The sequence below is a fragment of the Lissotriton vulgaris genome, chromosome 8, assembly GCF_964263255.1.
Source record: "Lissotriton vulgaris chromosome 8, aLisVul1.2, whole genome shotgun sequence".
Classification (NCBI taxonomy): Eukaryota; Metazoa; Chordata; class Amphibia; order Caudata; family Salamandridae; genus Lissotriton; species Lissotriton vulgaris.
Genome location: NC_141696.1, coordinates 882,357,886 through 882,374,096, shown reverse-complemented (window position 1 = coordinate 882,374,096; position 16,211 = coordinate 882,357,886). Strand labels below are relative to the sequence as shown.

General features: G+C 50.2%; 1 protein-coding gene across 1 annotated transcript in view; it reads left to right on the top strand.

Annotated features, from left to right (window-relative positions):
* Window positions 1-15,752, top strand: part of LOC147698137 (uncharacterized) — a 910,572-nt gene extending 894,820 nt beyond the window's left edge. Inside the window, exon 9 of the mRNA XM_086933401.1 lies at window positions 15,061-15,752. Within this exon, the coding sequence (XP_086789527.1) occupies window positions 15,061-15,065 (5 nt within the window). The 3' untranslated portion in view covers window positions 15,066-15,752. The remainder of the gene's footprint in view (window positions 1-15,060) is intronic.
* The last annotated feature ends 459 nt before the right edge of the window (window positions 15,753-16,211 follow it).

Sequence of the window (16,211 nt, the reverse complement as noted above, 5' to 3'; positions counted from 1 at the left end):
ACTGGAGCTGGGACTGAGTGCACTATTCTTCGACTGTTCCGATGCACTACTGGAGGGACTGGCGTCCCCCTGGCTGATGGCCACTACTGCCAGCACCGCCTTAGCTCGTTTCTGTTGCCATCCCGACGGGGAGCTAGACCTCCGCGTCGGTGTCGTTTCAGCAGAGCGTCTCCCAGGCGAGGACGTCGGGGGCATCCGCCCCGGACTCCCCCCTAGTATCAAGCCAGCTCCAAGCCTCCTGTGGCGTGAGAAAGAAGTGTGTGTGCTCTCCAGCGACGACCCTCAGCCGGGCCGGGAACAACATGGCATAGGGCAGCTGCAACGACCTCAGTTTCCGCTTGACCGCCATGAAAGAGGCCCGTTGTCTTTGTACGTCTCTGGTGAAGTCCGGGAAAACCATGAACGTCTGTTGTCAATTCGTAAGTCCGGCAGGTCCCTGGCCCTCTGGAGAATGTGGTCGCGATCTCGGAAGTGCAGGAGGCGCATCACAATCGGTCCCGGCGGGGCTCCTGGTTTGGGCGGGCGTACCGGGACTCTGTGGGCGCGTTCCAGGGTGAAAAATGGGGAAAGCCCCTCCGGAGCCACCGCAGCCCTCAGCCAGCTCTCCAAGTAGGAGGCCGCATCCTGGCCTTCCGCTTTTTCCGGGACACCCACTAGGCGGAGGTTGTTGCGCCTGGAGCGCCCTTCGCTGTCCTCGGCCCTGAGTTCCAGCACCCGAACTTTCTGCACCACCTCCGCCAACGATGCTCTCAGAGTAGCCACTTCCCCCGGTAGGTCCTTCAAGGTTGTCTCCGAGGTTGTGACTCGCTCCTTCAGCTTCCTGTGGCCGTCCTTCAGGAGGGACAGGTCTGATCCGATGGTGTCTATCCGCTTTTCAAGGGCTTCCCGCGACGCTACTATCGCTTGCATAATATCACCCAAGGACGGATCTCGTGGACGGATCGAGCTCCCCGGGCCAGGTGCTTGCACGTCTTCCTCCACGGGATGCCCCGGGTCATCCAGTTTCAGAGCTTCAAAGCCCTTCTTTCTGCCGCCTCTCACCATTCTGTCGTGTGGCAAGGCTTGCGTGCCTCTCCTGAGGCCCCCAGGGACTTAAAGCACCGCCGGTCGTTACCCCTGCTTCGCTGTAGGCGCCCGGCACCCCCGCACCACCGCTCCCCTCACCAGGCGGGGCACCAAGTGATCAGCAAACTCAGAGAGCGGGCGTCGTTCCTTCAGGGAGAGGGGGCGCCCGGGTCTCCGCTCCAGACGTAGGGCGAGTCCCCCCCGGGGAATCGCAGGTTTTCCGGCGCCTCCAAGCGCTAACCCCCAGTCAGCTTCTAGTACGCGGGTGCCCAATGGTTCGCCGCCCCTGGCCAGGTAATGTTCCCGCTTCCCAGTCAGCCCGGGAGCATCTCCTAATCACACGGCAGGTTCTGCAGCCTCCGTGCGTTCCACCGCCTCATTCAGCTCTCCGCTGGCCAGTAGGGAATTCGGGTGTAGCACTCCCCAGGGCCGGGTCCCCCTCCCCCAGCAGGGCAGGCCCACCTTGCAGGAATGAGTCGGGTTCTCCGCAGCCGGCAAAGACAGGGCAGCCTCAGTCACGCGGGCGGCGCCATCTTGGGGTCAGGCACCTCGACGTTTCGTCTCCCTCAGTGCGCTCCAATTCCGCAATGCCAGGCGGTGCCCCTTACTTCCCTCACCGTTGGGGGACCTCCACCGGAGTGTGGGCGATTCCTTCCGCTCTCCCCGCCGCCGTTAGTTCCGCGCCGTCAGGCAGCGTAGGCAGGGACAGCAGCTGCCATTTTGGGCGCCCGCCACTCCGGCAGCTCCGCTCCACGTTACAAGATCTTTTTGGGCAGTCGCAGGGCTTCCCGGGGCGCCAAGTTCATCCCCTGTGCTCCCTAGACCCTCTCACGTGCACTTGGGGGTCCGGGGTCCGAGCCGGGGGTCAGGATACGTGCCAGAGAGAGGCGGGCACTGAGGAGCTCCCGCTTCCTACTACATCGGCGCTTAAGCCACGCCCCTAGTGAATACCCTTAATCATGTAAGTTTGTGAGTGTGCATAATGTAGGAAGGCATTCTAACCCTTAAATTACTTATGGCATACTCCCAGCCCCTACTATGTAAGTTTGCTCACAATTATGGTTATCAAGGGAACTCTGGATCTGTGTGATAATCGGTGTGGTGAAGGGATAAACTGCTGGCAATTCCAAGATCCTCGCCTGGAAACCTAGGCACTGAATTGTAGGTTGAATCTGATTGTATTTACAGTAACATTTTGTAAACTTGAGTTGATGTAAATTTGCCACAAGACACTTCTTCAGGACCTGAGGAAGTGAGAAAAAGCAGTAGTACAAATTTTTTTTTTGATAATCAAGTTTATTGGTTTTTAAGGAACAAATCAAAACATTTATTGGTAGCAAAACAAGCACATTATTTGGATAAAATACATTTGAGAGAGACAACAGAGACTTGTAAGACACTTTTGGAATGAATAAAAACACTTGCTTATGAATATTCTTGTACAAGAATCACACGCGCCCCTTAGGGCATTAGATTGAACCATTTGCCCATATCTTGCCAAAAAACTCGGGACAGCTCCTTCTGAGTTCCACACCAATCCACTCCCTGTCGACTTTCCCACATAGTAGGTGGCTTGATCTGGGACCAGAGTGCGGCTATATAGCGCTTCGCCACCGCCACCGCCGTATCTAGGAAATGCTTATCGGTCCGGGAGCCATCGAGGCCATCAAACACAACCAGGACCAAGCGAAGTGGGTCATGAGAAACCTCCCACGCAAGGGTCTTTGTAAGTTCTAGTTCCTCCCCGCTCAAAATGGTGCAAGGACGGGGCACTGCCAAATCATTTGGTAGAAGTCCGCAGGGGCGTAACTGCATCGCGTGCATGATGGGGAGGGCCAGCGCTGTATAGGTGCTCTGGAGTGAGGTAAGCCGTATGGAGGTAATAGAGTTGGACTAGACGCAACTTGGAGGAGGTCGTCAAGGTCTTGGGGGCCATGAGGGCGACTCTCTAGTCCGCGTCCTCTAGAGGACCCAACCACCCCTCCCAGCGGGCACGTAACAAGTCTATGAATGCTGGCCATTGTTCACTAAGGAGCGGTAAATCCGCAACACCCCCCACTCTGCCCAGGTTCCCCATCGTCACTTGGGCCTCAAGGGGGCTGAATTCCGGGAAGGAGGTGGGAGACGGAATATGTACTTGGATGACATGCCTTAGCTGTAAATATTTATACAATTGGGAGGAATGGAGGGAATAGCGTTGCTGTAAATCTGCAAACGATCTGATGTGGTCCCCTACCCAGACGTTTCCTAGCAGGGAGATCACGATGTGGTCCCATCGGCTGAAGTATCGGAGAGACAAGATCTCCTTTAGCCAAACAACACTTCACAAAGACGTCTGCCTGGTGAGTTTCCCGGCCCATTTTGTGTGGCGTAGGGCTGTGCGCCAGGCCATACGCACCGTTCGGGTGACGGGGGAAGGGCCTGTGATATGGGGACCAATACAGGTAAGCTTGGAACTGTGGGAAGTCCAATGACTTGAGTTCCACCCGGTACGCCGGGTCAGACCAGCCACCTGCGAACCAGTCGTGGATCATGACGAGCCTCGTGTCCAGGTAGTAGAGGTTGGTTACCCCATGCCCCCATCGTAGCGAGGTATGCAGCAGTGTGCCAGGGACAGTCGCGGCCTCCCAACCCACCCCATAAAAACTGGGTGAGGGCACTGTCTAGTTCCCGAAACCAGCTCCCCAGGAGGTGAAGGGTAATATTTTGTAAGATGTATAAAAAACGGGGGAGGACTATCATTTTAAAAAGGGCACTCCTGCCAAGGGGGTTGAGAGGGAGGGACTACAATTTCTTGAGATCCGCTTTGGCCTTGGTAACCAGGGGCGTAATGTTCAGGGCCCATTTGAGTTCTGGAAGGAGGGCGACCCACACCCGCAAGTACTTGAATGACTGCCTTCGCAGGGGAATGGTCGTTTGCCAGTCGAAGCAAGCCCAGGACGAGTGTAGGGGAACCAGTGTGGATTTCGCCGGGTTGAGCCAGAGGCCGGAGACCCGTTCAAAGGCAGAGAGGGCGTCCAAGCATCTTGGGCCTGAGTCCTCGGGGTCCACCAGGAAAAGGAGGACGTTGTCAGTGTATAGGGCGATCTTATCGATCTGTCAAGGGTCCCAGGCCCAACCTCGGGTTGTGGGGTCATGTCGGATGAGGGAGGCCAGGGGCTTCATCGCTAACGAAAATAGGAGCGGCAAGAGCGGGCAGCCCTGGCGTGTGCCCCTTTGAATGGGAAATATCTCCGAAAGCACGCCATTAATGAGTACCCTCGCCTTAGGACTGGAGTATAGGACCCGGATAAGGTGTCGAAATGGGGGATGAACCCATCACCTCTAACACGTCTCCTAGATAGCTCCCATCGACCATATCGAATGCGTTTCAAAATCAATGAAAAGCAGGGCCAGATTCGTGGTGAGGTGGTGGCGGTGTGCAAGGGCAAGGTGAAGGTGGCGTATGCGGTGTCGGGTCCCCCGAGCAGGCATAAAGCCACATTGATCTGCAAAAAAACAAATCTTGCAAATGGGGGCAGAGTCGCTGGGCCACGGCAGTGGCAAACATTTTTACCCCAGTATTTATGAGGGAGATGGGGTGGTAATCTGCACATGCAAGGGAGGGCTGCTGTGTTTTTGGGAGGACCACAACTATGGCCATATCTGGCTCTGGGGGGGAAGGACCCTGTGTCCATTACATGTTTAAACAATTCCACTAAGTATGGGACCAGTATGTCACGGTAGGTCCCATAGTATTCTTGGGGGTAGCCGTCGGGCCCTAGCGTCTTGCCTGAGTGTAAAAATTAAATGGCCCAGTGTATCTTCTCCGGGTTGAAGTGAAGATCTAAAGTCTCTGAGAGGTGACATAGTGAACACTGGTCTCATCACGGATCTCACGAATAATGCGGTTGGCTTTGGGGTATGACACTAAATTGTGATGTATTTGACATTTTTATCGCCCCAACCGTACACGCGAGCCACGGAGGAGCGCCATAGCATTTTAGCGGACTCCATCGAAATCTGACAGATCTCTTTGCGGATCAGTGTAAGCTGTTGAGCGGAGTCGTCACTGTCAGTGTAAGCCTGGGCTCTCTCCAGCTGTGCTGCTTGGGCCTCCAACTGCACAAGTCGGGCGGTCTGTTCCGTGTGCTTCGCGTGAACCAAACCTTGAGCAACCCCTGTATAGTGGCCTTGCTGGCCTCCCACAATGTTCCCGGCGAAGAAACCGGACCCGTATTAGTCGAAAAATATTGCCTCAGTTCCTGCCTGGGGGAATCAACGAATTCTGCATCCTGCAGGAACCAGGCATTCATCCTCCACACCATACGGGTACCATTATGGGAGTTCCTGAGACGGAGGGACATGGGGGAGTGATCCGAGATGCCACAGGGCAGAACAGTAGCCCTGGACATCAATTGACAGTCTGGAGATGGTAACAGGAGCTAGTCGATACGAGAGAGGGTATGGTGGGCCGCCGAAGTGTGCGTATATTGTTCTCGGCGGGGATTCCACACCCTCCATGCATCGCAGAGACACAAAGCAGAGGACCAGTCAGATAGGCGTTTAGCAGAGGTAAGGCGGGACGCTGATGGAGTACCTGTCGTGTCGGGGGATGGTTGCAGAACAACGTTGAAATTGCCTCCAATGACCGTCAGACCCTGTGGGAAGGAGGAGACTACAAGTGTAAGACGGTGAAGGGCAGAGGCCGTGGTGGCGGGGGGGGATGTATACACACAGGAGATTAAAAGGGTGTCCTTCGATCTTACGTGTCAGGGCCACATAGCGGCCTTGTGTGTCCGTCTCGGCCTGCGTCAGGGTAAACAGAAGCCCCTTCCGAAGCAGTAAGGCAACCGCCCGGGAACCCTGTGTAAAACCAGAATGCCAGACCATGTCAAACCCATACCTGGCAAAGAAGTTGCATAGTGTAACCAGAAGGTGTGTTTCTTGAATAAACAAGATATCAGGCGCTTGTCGCTGGGCGCTACCAAGAACAGTAGTGTGTTTTTTGCGGTCTAGTAGGCCGTTGACGTTCCACAACAGGATGTGGGGGGGATCTATGTAAGGTGGACATCATTGAGGTAGAAAGTGTGTGGAAGAAGTAGTGTAAGCGCAAGCAGCCCCGGGTCCCAAGAGAGGCAGCGTCCCACGGCCGTGGCCTTTGGGTAGAAGTTGTGCAGTCCGGCAAGTCTCATGTCGTCGTCAATGGCATACATGCATAGATAGATACCAAGAGAACAAAGAACGGCGGCCCGTAGGTGGCTAAAAACAACAAACAGTTGGGAGACAACGGTCTACCCACCCTCCGACGCTCCTAAACACCCCCCACCCTACACTTCTGAAGATGAAGCATCTGTTGCCCTGAAAGGAAAACAACTCAAAACAACAACCCACCAATGGGTCTAAGAGCTAAGCTAAAACGGTTAGCAGAACATGAACCAGGCTGAGATAGACCCCTCTCCATAGAGTCGGATAAGAAATTTGTCAACAGCTGCAAATACTTTTAGGACAAATATGCAACAAGGAAATACAAATAAATCCAGGAACTGTGATATGAGGCAGTTCGCAAAACGTGGTTGCATTGAAAATGGATCGCTCCCAGTGAATAGATTAGATAACAGTATTGGGTGCAGGAGCAATTTGGGAGATTAAATAGGGAGCCCCTGCTTTAGGCCAGAGTTCAATGTCCCTCGTCTTCCCCGGTTCCACGAAGCGCAGGGATCCTAGACAGGTCGGAGTCGGATATAGCAGGGCGCAAGGTCTCGGAGGGATACGGTATACGGCTCAAGTCAACCAGGGAGGTAGTTGGGCTGGGAGTGGCAGACCCCTGAGTTTAAGCATGACAGGTAGGGCGCTGGGATGGTGCACCCGGTGATCGGGAACCCTCCCAACGATGGTCATTTTTTCTGCGGGACCTAGTCTGGTGTGTCTGGGGTTTAGGCAAGTTTGGGTGGGGCTGCGGAGTCCCGCTGGGTAGGGGAGGGAACCGGCCGATTCAGGAGGGGCCGTTCTTCCGTGAGCCAGGTCCACGCTGCCTGGGGGCTGTAAAAGAAGAATGTCTTGTCTTGAAAAGCAACTCTGAGCAGGGCCGGTAAAAAGAGACCGTAGCGAAGACCCAGGTTGCAGAGTTTCTGTTTGACCTCATCCTAAGTTCGACGCTGGGCCTTCACCTCCCTGGTGTAATCTGGGAAGACCATGATCTTGTTGCTTTGGAACATCAGTGGACCCTGCACCCTAGCCTCCCTGAGAATGATGTCTCTGTCCTAGAAATTGAGGACCCTCAATATAATGGGCCTGGCGGGAGCCCCAGGTGGAGGTCACGGGGCCAGGGAGTGATGGGCACGCTCGATGGCGAACCAGGGCGAGAGGGACTCTTTGGGCATCCAGGAACGCACCCAATTCTCCATGAACGTGTCCACATGGCCTTGCTCAACCCCTTCGGGAAATCCTGTAAGGCGTAGATTGTTTCTCCTCGACCTGTTTTTGGCGTCTTCGGCTCGTCGGTGGAGCTCCGAGGTATGGAGGCGAGCCACCTGGGTCTTAAGTTGGCCGATGTCGTCTTCTTCCGTGGAGATACGGGATTCCACCTCCGTAATTTGCCCCGTGGCATTGCGCAGGTCTTGGCGAATAAGAGTCATGTCTAACCTCACCTCGCCAATCTTGTTTTCGACTGAGGCCTGCGACGCACCTATTGCCTGAAGGATGGTGGAGAGATCACCCCCAGCGGGGACAGGAACATTAGATGCCCCTCCTCCAGGATCTCGGTCTGATGTGGTAAATTGGTCCCTTGTGGTTTGGGTTGGAGGAGTAGGGTTCTGCAGGGTGCGATTCCTGCCCATCGCCACCAAGGACAGGGTCCGGCCACGGCACTGGCAGGGGGGTGAACAGCGATCCCAAAGAGGAGGTGGGTGACCCCCGGTTACCCAGACCATCAATACTCAGGTCCACCCCCTCAGGTCCACCGTGAAGAACCAATATTGAATCAGTGGCCCGCAGACTTTGGCGGGTCCGTACAGCTCACTCCAGTGGAAGGCGGCTAGGCCGGGCCAGACGGTAGTGATAACAATGGGTTCACAGCACGGTCCCCTCTTCCAGCAAAGTCAACTTTGTCTCCAAGAGAGTAGCCTGGGTCAGATGGGGCCAAGGAGGAGCCGAGATCTGTGTTGAACTCGTCCGCCGACACGGGCCGGCCGGAGCAGGTGAGGCCCAACTTATCTCGCCTGTCAATCACAGGGAGGCACCCCCTGATGAGAAGAGTAGTCTGTGAAAGGGGGGAATTAAGACAAAGGAGAAGGGGCGGCAGCAGCACCAATGTTACCCCTTGGCACTACCACCCGGCATGATGGCCGATCCCCAACCCCAGACCCCACTCACCGGTGCCCTGATGGTGGGGCCATAGGAGAGTCTCATACGCCCCCAGGACCAATCGCCTGGCAGCAGAGGGAGGCCGTTATACCCATGTAGGTTTACGATGGTGGGTGGGTTTGAGCCCAGGGCAGCTCAGGCTTCAGTATCGGGGGAAGGCTCCACCAGAGGCCGTACTGATGAGGGGTCCACAACTCCACGTGCGACACCAGGTGGCCCAAAAGCAGTGCCCTTCTCAAGGTCAGCGGCCAACATCAATGGAAGCTTTGAGGAGTAGGCCCAGGACTGCGAGGAGGGGGATTAGGATAACGATGGAGAAAGGGTGGCGGGTCACCAATGTTACCCCCCTCACCGCCACCCGACATGATGGACGGTCCCCATTCCCAGACCCCACTCCCGGCGCGATGTTGGTGTAGGCCACAGGAGAGTCCCGGACGCGTTCAAGGTCACTTGCCTTGGCGGCAGCGGTGAGGCCATTGCACCCACGCTGATGCAAGACAGTTGGTGGGTTCGGGCCCAGGGTGGCCCGGGCGTCTGCACCGGGGGAGGCCCCAACAGAGGCCACACCGATGAGGGGCCCACAGCTCCCCCGTCCACACCAGCAAGTCCCAGAAGCAGCGCCCCTCTCCGGAACCAACGGGTGACAGCGGTGGGCCCCCATCTCACCGGCTCACCCGATGAAACAACTGGGCGCCAAGCCGGGGTGGAGGCACGTGGAAGGGCCAGAAGAGGGCCCGCTCCCTGCGCTGCTGCCCGACTGTGGCAGCCGAGGTCAGGTGGCTGATTCAAGGAGGCACTCATGAGTAGTCCCTGGGGGCAGCAGGTTGAATCAAGTGGCCGATTGAAGTCCCCGGTCTGGTCGAGCCGTGGCAGCCGCCTCACCCTCAGCTCAATCCTTCATGTCGCCCCACAAGAGGTCTGGTGCCGGTGGGACCGAGAAGTACTCCAGCACCGAAGGCCCGCCTCCAAGCAATCTCCAGCGCCGGGGGCAAGCAGATGGACCCCCGATACCGCCGCCACCTCAGTGCAGCCGGGGGAGCCCGGCCGTCTAGGGAAGTTATCAGGGCCGGAGCGCCAGCGGGTTTGCCATCTTGAGGATCCGAGGCTGCAGGATAAATAGAAGCACTCCTGGGCGACTGGAGCTCTGATCCGTCTGCAAAAGGGATCGGATCAGAGCTGAAGATGCGAGGAAGCTCCGCAGGCATTAGAAGGAGGTAAGCAGCAGCTGCTGACGGCGGGTGCAAGGAGTATGACGGAGGGGGTCCGGAGTACTCTTATAGTGCGACCGCCATCTTGACGCCTCAACGCAGTAGTACAATTAGAGTAATTATATATGCTCTGATGTAATCAGAATTCCATTGTAATAAATCTGTTCGCATTCTGAGTGCCATACTGTGAACAGTAAACAAGTCTAAATAATGCCCTTTTATAAACCGTCCATCTGCATAAGCAGTGTCTGTGGATATTCAAATATTTGACATAAATAAGGTTCTGGTCTCAGCAGGGGGAGGGCACAGGTAAGCGTGGTAGGGCAGGACAAGGCGTAGCTGGAGGGGAAACCAACAGAATAAATATTCATTATTTATTTGATTATACCTATTCCGTCGTCTGTCGACTTCCCCCATCACTGTGCTTACCTGTGCTGGCCACCGCTGTCTGGTCTGTTCAGAGTGCAAAATAATCTGAAATTTGACATACTTAGAGCTTTGATAGTGTCCAGACCTCACCTAATAAGAGCCACTACATAATCAGAAAGACTACTTCTCAGAGCGCTGATGTAATGAAAATTCTGCCATCTTTTGTCTCCTTATTGCAGAGCAACAAATGGCACAAGTACATTTTTTACAGGACACATGTATTTCTAAAGCATGTCATCCCTTGGGCTAGTACACATTTTAGAACACCCCACACCCCTGAAAATGTAAATTAGCCAACACCCAGACATTACACATGATCCTCCAGCAGAGCAGATGTGATCCAATGTTTATTTTTGTCCTGCAACAGTTCACATATACACCAGAGCGCTAAATTATCTTTTTGTAGGATTTACAGAAAAAAAGTAATGAAATATGAATACTTTTTTCTAATCCCACAGAAAAGGCTAGAATTACATGGATGGGAGACCTGTGAGAGCAGCGGCCCTCCATGTCAAGATTTGAATTAGTAAAATCCCTAGGGCCTCATTTATGAGGTTTATTCGTAGGGAAGCGCAGTACGACATCCTGCTGCGCTTCCCTACGGCAAAAGAAAAGGGCAGGAATGCACCGTATCTAGAAGATACGGTGCATTCCTGTCCTTTTCCCCTGCGCAAGCGCACAATGGGTTGCCGTGCAACAATGCAGGCACCTTTGCACCATGGTGCAAGGGTGCCTGCGTTGCGGGGATGATAATTTTTGTACAGAAAGGGAAACCTTTCTGTGCAAAAATAATCACAAGAGGCTTTTTCCTCTTTCTATGTGTGCTGTAGAAGCAGCGCAAAAAGAAAAAGGAAAAACAAGGAGAAGTAAAGATATATCTTCTCGCTGGGCCTTCCTTGAAGAGGCGTTAGCTTTTTTCGCTGCCTCAGATTTACAATTTTTTGTAAATCTGGGGCAGTGTCAAAAGGTCATTGATGTTGCTGTGAATGCCCCCAGCAACACCCATTGCACGCCCCTTCAATGCTGAACACTGTGTTAAAGGCACCGATGTTTCTTAGGCAGAGTTAAGCCCAAAAAAGTGGCTTAGTGCTGCCTGATAAATATATCGCAGGTTTCTACACCACGAACCTCACAAAAAGTGACGTTCCGGATGTGCAAAGAGTCTCATAAATGAGGCCCTTACTTTTTTATTCCAGCGCCTGTCTGTTAAAGGGACACGGCATGCTATAAAAAAACTCAGGCATTCTGCGAATGGCATTGAGGTGAGATCTCTCAATCCCTGATATCAACAGCCTGCATTCACAAAATGTAAGTTTTACCTTATCAGTTGGTATCCAATCAGTGTTTTTTAATTGCCGTTATGATCATTACCCATTGATTTGGTGCTGGAAAAAGTATCAATTTTTTAAATGGCATGGAAGGGAGCATGCAGCAGGCCCGTGGGCCTCTGCAACCCAGCCCCTAATACTGACAGCTTACATTCACAAACTGGAAGCTGTCTCTTTCGGATATCCTTATCCAATCATTGTTGTGCAACCTCAGTTGCAATCACAAACCATTAATACTTGGGCTCACAATTTGGAAGTGAGGCACCAAGTGCACACTGTGAGTCGGAATGGCTTTCTGATTTTCATTGTACCTGTAGTATAAAGTGGTTTGCCTTTCACAGTTGCAAAACCTGTGATATTGAGAATCACAACCTTGCAGATAGACTTTTGATATTAGGCTGTTGGTTCGAGGTAGGGCCTGGAAGCTGGACTGTTGTGCATACAAGAAAGAGTTGTGCCTGTATTAGGTGAGTGATTAATCTCTCCAGTGTGTTAATTGGAAACATTCAATAGAAATTGGTCTGTAGTTCTACACTGCCGCCAGTTAACTGTCACATTATTTAAAAATGCGAGCACCATCACGTTTGTAGTGTTTGGTGTCAAACCACTAGGATAAGGTATCTGTATACCTTCTTAAAATGTTGGTAGTTTTCATTTGATGCCTCGTTGAGACAAACTTGTTTCCCCAAAATAGTTTTTTGTTATCCACTATCTCCTACTGATTTATATTTTATTCCAATTTTACACAAGTCATTTTCCATGGGCCCGATTGATGGAACTAACTTAAGACAAAATCCTAAACTTACCACCATTTAGGTATTCACAGAAGACACTTACTCGTTTCGGTATTCACAGAAGGCACTTACTCATTGATGAGTAAGTGCCTTCTGTGAATGTCAAAATGAGTAAGTGCACTTACTCATTTTTGTATTCACAGAAGGCACTTACTCATCAATGAGTAAGTGCCTTCTATGAACACCAGAATGAGTAAGTGCCTTCTGTGAATAACAAAATGAGTAAAGGTGTTAAGTTTAGGATTTTGTCTTAAGTTAGTTCCGTCAATCGGGCCCCATGTGTGGTTATCTAAAATCAGGTTTTTAAGGATAGACCCTGATTGGTTTTCTTTTAAGTTAAACATGTTACATTACGTGTGTCTGTAGTTGTAGGCTTTTGTAGTAGGTCACATATTTGGTCAGACTATCTACATCTAAATTGCCTAACTGAAAGAACTATGGGTTTGATTAAGTAATGTCCTAATTGGTGATAGTGGGGACTGGAAATGTACTGAGTGGAACATGCAGGAAAGTTTACTATAAGTACAGTATTTGACACATTCACATTGATCCACTCTGCCAGTAGATGTCAATGTAAAGTAATCTCTAAAAGGAGTTGACATCTAATTCAGATGAATACCTTCACTGGTGACCAATGACAGATGGACACCTTTATCAGTATGACAAATGTTAAATGAAACCTATAATGAAATAAAACCAGACCTAGTGCTCCTTAAATAACCTTCCAATGGATGTCCTCTGAGAACTCACAAACCAATCTCCGTCCTGCCAACATCACATGTGAACACGTGCCTTAATGTACTCAACACTGTAATACCATGTAGAACTCAATGCTCCATTGCAAACATGATCTCCAGGCCTACATTCTCATCACCCTGCTACAACCAAGAACTTTCACAGACCAAGCATACTCTCAAGAAAATACTTGGGGATGGATCTGTGTCCTTAACATGCTCACTCAACTCAAAGTGTCCTGTTTTCATGCAGATCTTTCATTACTACAAGGAAAACCACATTTCACAAGCCTACCATTAACAAGGCAACCTGCAAAGCTTTTCTGAAGACCATTAATTACTACATAAATCCACTCCCTGCCCCACCAATTCCACATTCAGTTGATATGATCAGTTTCTTCAATCACTGTATCACAGTGAAGATCAACAAAATCAGATCCTCCTTCAGCAACACGAAATAGACTTTGATACACCCTGCCATCCAGATAGTACTTGCTATTCTTGTTGCTCCACTCCAGAGGTTGAACTTACTAACATCTTAAATTTACTAAAGACTACCTCATACCAATATGACATCCCACCAAATCCATCTTTATGACTTGTTTGTAAGATGTATTCACAGCCTGGCCTCAACATTGTCAACTTGTTCCTTATCCAATGAGCATTCCCAATGACAGGTCCAATCCTCCTCCTGCCAAAAACATTGACCCTAGCCCAAATGACAATGTTTGTGACCACCCAGCCAGCCTCCTACTCTTCATAGAAAAAATGAAATGAGAAAGCAATCACTATCTATCTGCAGAAGCAGGTCGGCAAGAAGCCTGTCAATTGGGTTTCAGACATAGCTGGAGAACAGAGACAGCTACTCTTCCTTTAGTTGATGACACTATCCTCACCAAGACAGAAATAAAAGCTGCCTCCTGATCACGCCTAACTTTTCAACAACTTTTGACACTATCAACCGTCAAACACTGATCCACAGTTTGGAAACCTGACAGTCTTTTCTGAGACCACCTAACATTGCGGATCACCATTAGTTCATACAAGTAAGAAATACAAAATCCCAGAAACTCCCTATTTGTGCAGAGTGTTAATCTAGTCCATCATTGCTTCATATTCAACTATCACATGGAAACTTACTGATCCTGGCTTAAACTAATCCATAATTGAATGTGAAGGACCTATGTAATGAGTAACCCACCAAATGCTATGGGGTCTCATTTAGAGTTTGGTGAACAGGCTAATCAGTCACTGCATAACAGATGTTCCATCCGCCTTATTACAAGTGCAGTAGTGTATAATGTACTTGTAGTACGGTGGATGGGATATTCAGAACAACTGCAGTTTTAATCTGCCTATGAGACAAAAACATGGAGCTTCACCTCAGCTGACACATAATAAACAATCACTTGGATTTAACCTTGATACAAACCTTATCTTCATGGAACATATTTACCAAGAAAAGCCAGAACAACATGGTACAATCTCTCTCTTGAACACAAAGTGAAGCCCTTCCGTCCAGACATAGATTTCAGAGCAACAATTCACTGGTTGTCTAACATGTGGATGGAGAGGCAATACCATCTTCTTTGGTCTCTCCCACTCCTTAATGGCACTAATAAAATACAGCCTTTAGTCTGAAGCATATCTCTTCAAGGTCTTTAAGAAGTTTAGCCATGTCACCCCTAATTGCAGGAACTACTATGGCAACCCCCAAGGGACTGGGTGGTCTACTAGACCAGTTGTTTCACCAATAAGGCCACCAGGAAAGATACAGCAACACACTTTTTCAAGGAATTGAGCATGATAAGTGAACGGCGCCACAGCAGGAGCCAGGCCCTTTGAAGATAGAAAACAAAAAAATCCAAGAAGAAAACATCAGAAGGCACTCTTACTCCCATCTGTGCACCCACAATGTGGAAAAACATCCCCTTCTGCGCCAACACTACTCTGTTCCTCTTTGACACGGAAAGAAATTGTAGACATGTCAGTTCAAGATCATGAAGCAAATGCCTGGTCTCAGTCATCAAAGTTTCATCAGTGTACAACATGATGAAGGTTCCACTAGTAATTAATAGGTAAGGCCTTTGCATTATGTGCCTGTGATTCGCCTTAAACAGTTAACTTTCAATATCTTCTGTCTGTTTTTGTTTCACAGATTGACGATGGTGTTATTGCAGTAATTATCTAGCTGTAATTGGAGCAACAGGCATGTCTTGATGCTATGGAAACAGGAGTCATAGAGCACATCAACAGATGCTAGACGGAACCTCTTCATCAATCACAGTTTACATAATGGGTACAACTTAAACAGAGAGATGGCAACGGTTTTGCATTGCATTATGGCATACTTGTGCACTTAAGAACTCACAAGCAGGTTCATTAGATGTGGAGCCAGAAACGTCTGAGGGCAGAAGCATAGGAGCAAAAGACTGGGTAGTGGGCAAATGGGACATAAGGGTACTAGGAGTTGCTGAGACCAGGGCTTGGTCATATCCAACCAACTGCGAGTTTCAACCCCATGTGACGCATGGTCTATAAAGTGTGCAGTAAGGGATGACTGCGTCCAGACCCTACATTCAACCCACCATGGACAACTAAACCCCACTCTGCATAGTCTTTGTCAGTGTACAATGAGAATTGGTTGCAGGACTTGGCCTTTCATCAGGTCTTGTGGCCAACCATTCCTAGCTTTGACCAACCCTTGCTGCGCTTTGGGACTGGTCCTGCATTCAATCCACCATGGGCGACCATTGTAGTTGATGGTTTCATCACCTTCTTTTACCAGGGTTGAAGCAGGGGAAAAGGGAAAGAGCCTTGTAAAAATCAATAAATCTCTTGTGACACTCCAATTTTACAGTTGTGCTCGTTCTTGACTCTGAGAGGGTGACAAAAAAGACACATTCTCTATTATATGTCCCATAAGAGTATTTGCTCTTGACTAATTGAAAAAGTACTGAATGGAATAGCAAATGCTTTACCAGGAATATAGAAATTTACTTTTTTTTGTTTGATTTGAGTATGTTCAGTATTTAATTACAAAAAGTCCTGGGTGAGCTTGAACAGGCTAATACTTTGTTTACATGAACTGTGACATTCTCAAATCATTCACAAAAGTTTGATGTGCTTTTGTAACCCACTTTCAAATTTTAAATGTCTTTGGTTGGCCAAGAGAGCAATTTGCACATCCTATTGTTTCCAGTTCATAAACCATCAGTAAACATTTTGTGGTTTGCAAAGTATTCTCAAGCCATCACCATCAAACTAGACAGTTTTGTTGGAGGATACAATTTTTTGACATAAGGAAGT